The 7,576-nt window shown below is 40.7% G+C and overlaps 1 protein-coding gene across 1 annotated transcript in view; it reads right to left on the bottom strand.

Annotated features, from left to right (window-relative positions):
- Positions 1 to 539: 539 nt before the first annotated feature.
- Positions 540 to 7,576, bottom strand: part of LOC103388694 (semaphorin-7A) — a 47,657-nt gene continuing 40,620 nt past the window's right edge. Inside the window, exon 14 of the mRNA XM_025061575.1 lies at positions 540 to 5,763. Within this exon, the coding sequence (XP_024917343.1) occupies positions 5,417 to 5,763 (347 nt within the window). The 3' untranslated portion in view covers positions 540 to 5,416. The remainder of the gene's footprint in view (positions 5,764 to 7,576) is intronic.

Genomic DNA, 7,576 nt, shown 5'->3' with positions numbered 1-7,576 from the left:
GCTATGGAGAATTTCTCCTCTGTTCCTTACAGTTACAGTAGTTACTGTAGCCTGTTGCCATGGCGCTGTCCCCAAACACCAAAACAGGCCGTGGTGTAACACACACTGATTTAATGACCTGCTGGTTTTCCTGTCCACTATCACTGATTACTGGTGCAGGCTGTGCACAGACCAGAGTTTTGGTCTTTTGTGGACTTTGTTCCTTTTTTTACAAAGAATGGATTTGTTCCCACATCACTGGTTTCTAGACTCTAACCAGCAGGCGGGGCTGTGACCTGAGTACAACACTGTTTTCAATTGTTTTATTTTTCAATAGCTTCAAGGTAAAATTCCACCCAGTGTTATTATTTGACAAGCGTTCATATCCTGACCCAGAATGTCGGACATTTTTAGTCCTGATTCTTCTGACAAATCAGTTACTTTTCCAATGTAACCACGGACTACAGACTGGATCTGTGATGTATTTCTTCTGTCTCCTCTGCACTATAACCACAGCTCCCATAAAGCAGTGCATTTGAATGAAGACACCGTGTCATTTCTTCTGGTCTTTTGTATATTTTATTCGTTTTCACCGCACATGTTCAGGGAAACACATGTCAATATGGATTTGTTACATGAATATCTATTGTACTATAGATATCTGTTATTTAAAAATACATGTGATGAGATGACAATTCAACTGGTAATGGCAACGTTATATAAATTTCTTCTTTCCATTCATTTAAATAATAATCATAATAGAGTTTGGCGTGTTACACATTTCGAAAACATATTGAGACACAGATTTGTGGGGACACATCATGTACAGAACTTGACACCCCAGAGTAAACAGCGCAAACAGGGACCCGCTTCACACCACGCCGGCTCATTTTAAAGCAGACAGATAGATCCCCTGGGGGCAAATCAAGGGCTTCCTTTGAAGTAGATAAGCCTTTATCACACTCGCCAAAGACGGCGGAAGTGGCAGAGCAATAACTGATTTGGGAAAAGCAGCTGTACTGAATTGGCATCAAAGCAAGGGCTTGAACAAAGAGAAAAATAAGCATTGAAATTACAGTTCAAATGACTAGTATTTTATCAGGACATTAGAGCAGAGGCCTGTTGAGTCGATGAATACGGGTCAACTTTTCTGAGAAGCACAGAGAATACCGTGAAGAGAATACTGACAGCTCTGCACAGCGGCGTCTCACTGAAGGAGGTTTGGTAAATAAAAGATCATGTTTTCAGGTTTACGCTGTTGTCTTCATGCAGTAGCTGGAAAATGGCTCCAGTCACTGCAGATAAATATCTTGTTAATCTGTATGTATTGACATTTCTATGTATTTCTTCTCACATTTGGATTAATGCACCTAATGTAGCAATAATTTACAATCAGGAAGAAATAGTCATCTCGTGTTTTTTTAAACTGAGAAGTTGGACTGTTGTAAAATATACTTCTTCGTTATTGGATAAAATATAACCACAATATTCACTGCAACACGTCATCAGAAAGTCAATGACATTAAGACAAACTTCAGGCTATTATGTGCCATTATCAATTTGTTTGGCATGTGACCTAAACTGGCCTTCACGTGCTCCGAATGCACCTTTGAACTTGTGTTAACCATTAGTTGTTTACTGTTTGGAATATTTAAGCCAACGTTGACACAGATGAGTCCTGGCAGACCAGCGTTAGGGCTAAGGGTTGAAGACGGAAACAAGGCGTTAAGGCTTCTTTGCTATCGGGCGTTTTTGATCACAGCTTTCAAAGTTATATGACAAAAACACACAGCACATACAGTTACAGAATCAAGGAGTTCACACAGAAAATATGTCTGGGAGAAAACATCTGCACGCCTTGAGTTAGTTTCCTGTTTAAAGTCTCTGGTACAGTGAAGCTCAGTCACAGCCTCCAATAAATGTTTCCCAGCTTAGGGCTGGTGGCTGGTGGTATCCTCCCCCCGCTCTCCCCCACCCTGGTGGTGACACAGAGACACACAGACGATTAATATGCGTGTTAGACCTGCAGCAGATTTGTGTGGGTGTTAGGAGATAGTGAAGGGCTCGGCACACAAAATGGCTCAATTCGATTTTTTTTTTCTGTTGTTTTTTTAGCCTGCATCAGTGCGCTGCAGAAAGCAAGCAGACCCCTGACCCCCCTGGAGCAGAAGCACCACAAAACAGAGCAGGGTGATTGTACCGCTGCCACAGTCCTCAGAGAGTTTCCACACACTACATCCACACCTGATGGAGTCGAAAAACAATCTCTAATATTTTGTTCGTGATGATGAAACTACATGGACTAATTAGATACTAATGACATTTCTGCCACAGTGGAAGGCCTGGTGGGGTGAGATGATTGGTACACTACTGAATGATAATTTAACCAAAGCTCTGGAGGAACATGCTAACCCGCTGCATAATTCATCACTGCACAGGCCTGTTCTGTCACTCGGCTCTTTAGCATTGATGGGCAAAGATTTTTTTTTTATGGACATTCTATTCCTGTGCATTCACAGCTTTAAAGCAGGGTATGTCCAAATTTGACACCACTTTGGCTATAACTATGGAATGACGTTTGAGCCATTTTTCACTTGCACATTTATAACAGCACAGCCTTCCTTTCCATCTAACCAGACCAGAAACAGCAGCAAAAACATCTGCAGGACTGTAACCCCTTGTCTCCACCCAGTCATGTAAATCTTGAGCATGTTAAATGTTAATTCAATTTTTTTTAAGAAAATGAGTGACTTAGTTACAGTGTCATTCACACATGATTCTCAATTTGTATTTTTATTGGACAATAACTGTTCCACGAGGTCACAGGCTTGGATTTATGTTTTATATCATTTTGTAATACCAACTTTCTAATATCTGCACGCTCTGTGTTTTATAACCACATAAACCCAATTCAGATTCCACCTTTAATTTCACATCCCTTCCACTGGACTCATCACAGAGATGACGTGATTTATCTGCCCAAAGCGTGTGACATCAAATTTGTATCTCTTCGTATTCTTGCTTCAACTTTATATTTAATCCTATCACCTGAAAAAAAAGAAAAAGAAAAAGCAAAACTGTGCTACACAGTCTGTGAATGTACCATAAATCTGTTTTACTGTTTCAGAGGCGATGCTAAAAAATGACAGTGCTGCAGGTGTAATATCTGTGGTCTGTCCCTCCATTCTCTGGCCTGTTTGTGGTTGCTGCTGCACATCAGTGAAGTGTCTTGTTGTTTTTGTTTCACAGCATAAAGGTAACAACTATAAAGGAAAAAATAAACAGCTTTCATTGTTCACTGATGTCCCTGGGGAACGAGGCGAAGCGGTCCGAACGTACGAAAACACATTCTAACTATAACGTTTTCAAGGATTAAACAAACCATCAAGACTATTTCTCACACACAGAGGCAGCAGTGGTAGAAATTAGCATCTGCAGAGCAATAAAATACAGAACAAACTTCACAGATCATCTAATTACAAGCCTTTTTTTTTCTTCCCACCGCAATTAAGGAATTGCAACTTATGAGAGTGTGGATGCGCTACAGCGCATCACCTTGTTCACGTCTTTATACATCGTCAGAAAAACAAACAAACAAAAAAAAAAAACATTATCACTGATTTGATTTTCACTGTTTACCAAATCAAGGAGTTTTCCCTTTCAGACACTCGGGATGTTGAAATCACAATTTGAAAATTACAATACAGCTACTCATTGCTTTTCAAAGGTGAGTAGATACTGTCAGAGGAAATAAAAGATTAAGATATTTTGAATCAGACTGTGTGTCACCACTGAAAATGGTGAAAACTCTTTTACCAAAGCTGCAATAATTCCTCCAAATTTTAATCAATGCCAAAATAATACTGGAGCTGAAGGCTGTGACTTCATAGCAGCAATGACCATGTAGCAGGCTGCTAAGCTAAAAACCAAAACCAAGTATAAAAATGTCAGCTGTGAAAAGGTGTTTTTTTGTCTTCCATCTGGATACTATTAGAAAGTGATGACAGTACTGCAGCTGTGCATCATCATCAAGGATGGGACGGATCATATGATAAGCACGAGTGCAGCTGGTCTTACATTCTGGTCACAGATGACCATCAGTGGACACTAATATGTTTTGTTTTTTTCTCAAAGTGAACTGAGATAGATCTTTTTTCTACGGGTCAGTGATAAAATATTTGGTTGAGGGGTGAATGTAGGGGTTGGGCAGATGATAAATAAGCAACTTAAACGGCAAGCTTGTCCCTGCTCATAACCCTGACCTCTCTACACCAGACCAAATGTGTGTAAAGTGAATCTTTCTGTCAAACTGCTGTTAGTAACGTGTAATACAGTTGCTGTCAGCTTGAAAGTGCAATCCTTTTCTTTATGTGTCTTTGTGTTGTTCCCGCAGCACCAGTGATCCCAGTATCTTGCACTTGAGAATCAAAATATCACATTTCCATGACAAATAAAAATAAACATTCTCCGGTGTGTGAATGATTCCGAGTCTAAGGAACTGTTGCTGCTGGTCAAATCCTTTCAGTGCAAGAGTTAAGAGCTGATCTCGAAAAGCAAAGAGCAGCAAGAGCAAAACCCAACAATGGACAAAGCCGTGAACAAGGTGTCAACAACGACGTCCTGAACCATCTGTTAAAAATATGCATTAAACTGCCTCACCTGAGGAGGAGTTACTGAGACACAGTGATGTTCAAGAAGGAGCCTCTCGCCCGTCCGCCTACTTCCTGTCACAGAGGCGACACTTCCTCCCAGTGATGTTTTTCGGACTCAGCTGCACTAATTTTAGCGCCAAGTGCGTCAGAGTCTGCAGTTTTTTCTGCCTCCACTGCAAAAAATTGTGCTTAGGAGTTTATGTCCCAGATGTGTTTTTAAGGCTTCTTTTAAATATCAATACCAGACGTTTTACTAAGTACGAATGAGATATATCAATTAAGATTTTTTTAACGAGGATAGTGAGATGAATGAATGGTATTATATTCACAAATAAGCACAGTCAAGTCAATCTCAAAATAAGTACAGAAATGGTAGAAACAATTGGCCTGGTATTGGCGGTTTTACATTTTAGCCCAACTCATAGGATATGTTTCTTTTTGAGTTAGAGAGGAGAGGTTTGCAAAGCACCTATAGTATGGTTTAAATCACGTCAACTGACATGAGTCGTCAGACAATAACTATCTAGTTTTCAAAGAAAATAAAGTTTGGATCTTGGTGTGCAGCTTTGGCTACAGTTTTACTCTGTCCTAGTGGCTAAAAATACAGAATTTGTTCCTTTACTCACAGGAGTCTACCTTAAAAATTGAAACAATTGATTTGAGACCATAAAATCCAATTGTGTAATTCAATGCTCTGCGAACCTAACCTCAAAACGGTGGCTCCATTCCTCTCCTGTCACTGAGAGCCAGCAAGGATGAGGGGTTAGCATTAGCCTTAGCTGCAGTTAATGGAGCCAGAGAGTGGCCATAGCCAACAGCAGTGACGGCCCAAGGGTGGAGGCCAGGGAGGCGGCCAGGAGCCTGCCATCGTTGAGCAGCCTGAAGGAAATGACCTCCACCTTGAACCCATCCTCAGTGGCCATGCACCGAAAGACGCCCTCCTTCAGGGGCGTGTCCATGAGTGGCCCCAGCACGCAGAAGTCCCCAGAGAAGAGACAGGGATAGTTCTTAATGCAGTTGTCCTTCTCCCAACGGTAGGTGGCGTGGAAGGAGCGCACGGGGCAAGGGAGAAAGATGGAGGTGTTATAGGGCACCACCACCTCTTTGGGTGAGGTTCGACGCTGCTTCAGGGCTGCAAGAAATTATTTTAACACAGCATTATCTACAGAAATCACTGACTTCATTGCTCTTTGTGCAGCTCCAGTGGTAAGTTGATAGAAATTGAACAATGATTTTTCTTTCTGCCCAGACCATGAGTCTAAATCGTTTAGATCCTTTTCAGGGTGAGACTTTAAAGGAGGTAATGACCTCGGGGCCTTTGGCTCGCTGAAATCCCTAAATTCATTATGTTTCAGTTTGTTTACAGCTAATTCATTAAATTCCAATTTTATTTGGGGCCAGTGCTTGGTATTGAAGCACAAAATGAAAAGATGAACGCTTGCTTTAACCTGCCAAGCTGCCAGTAAAAACCCCTGGGGTCATTTTTGGCCCTGGGCCCAGGATATTTCACTGAAGCGTGACCTTTCTGTTCAAAAGCCCTATGTTGAACCTAATTTAACCTCACTAAGACAATGCTGTTCTCTTTGGGAATGAGGGGAGGATATATATTGGATATTATATATACTGTATTTGATATTTTTAGATATATTCCAGTGTTAATTGTGCTTTTGATCCCAACAAGCACCAACAAACTCCTCCTGGCACATCAGTGATCTGTGGGAACTCAGCTACAGTCAAGCCAGTCACATAGACATTATTAAGCTACAAGCAGCACAATTTTCCAAATATGAATTTTTTCTTTTCAACATACTAACAGGAGATTACCTTACTTGCTTGCTAACAGCAAAACAACAAAGTACCACAGTCTTCTTTTATTGGAGCTTCAACATCATCAAAATGTTTCATCTAAACTTCTTCACAACCAAATACAGAATTAAACACTGAGAAAGGAGTTGTATTTTTATCATTAAATTGAATGTGGCGGCATTTCATTCACTTAGACTGTAATCTCTCAAACTAATCCAAATCCAGATTATCATACAGTGTATATCTGGAATCGTTGCCCAGGTGTAAACAAGTAAAATCAAATAAAAAGTAAAGAACTTGCTAAACCTCAAACAAACCATTTTATTTCCTAACTAAAGCAGTAAACTGCATGTCCAGAGATTCATGACCACAGCCTGTGGTCAGACTCAGTGATTACAGCTGTGGTTCATCCCAACAGTGAACAAAATAACAGCTAATTAGCAGGGAAAAAAATCCTGATTCTCTAGGAAGAATATCTAACAGGCTGCACTTGTTGATTTACGCTCAGTGTCTGACCAGAACAAGAGTTATGTGTATAATACATTTTTAACACAGCCGTTACTGCAGTGTGCTGGACTGCACCAACAGGGAGCGTCGGCTCGTTGCACCGACCGGACTAAACATGCAGCTTGACACAAGCATTCAGCCGGAATCCAGAGAAAATTTTCACAGGAGCGTAACTGGCATGAAGTCCAGCAGCAGATGGTGTGGCCTCCACTGAGGGCTGACCTCAGCATCATGGAGTCACTGTGGAATTCCACAGTGAGACAGACAATGTAGAGACTGAATTAAATGTGACGGCTCTTATTGGCTGCTGATACAGCAGAGAACGCACCAGCTTCATTTAACAACGTCCTGAAGCATTGTTTGGGGATCAGACTTTTTTTTAATATAGTCAGCAGGGTTTACATATGAGAGTGTCTAAAATGACTCTAGTCAAAAACTGAAATGTCTGGAGTTTGTGAATCAGACAATAGAAGAACACAACAGGAGAAGCACCCCAATAAAATAAAACCTCCACTGCTTTTCTATTGTAATTTGTACTACAAGACTAACAAGAAAAAGCATCTTGATCATTACGATTTCTTTTGCTGTTATCAAGTAAGTTGACGGTTCATTTAAGTGAAGAAATATTTAAG

This window comes from Cynoglossus semilaevis, chromosome 13, assembly GCF_000523025.1.
Source record: "Cynoglossus semilaevis isolate Cse_v1.0 chromosome 13, Cse_v1.0, whole genome shotgun sequence".
Lineage (NCBI taxonomy): Eukaryota > Metazoa > Chordata > Actinopteri > Pleuronectiformes > Cynoglossidae > Cynoglossus > Cynoglossus semilaevis.
The sequence above is the reverse complement of the archived record's forward strand: the minus strand, read 5'-3'. Positions and strand labels throughout refer to the sequence as shown.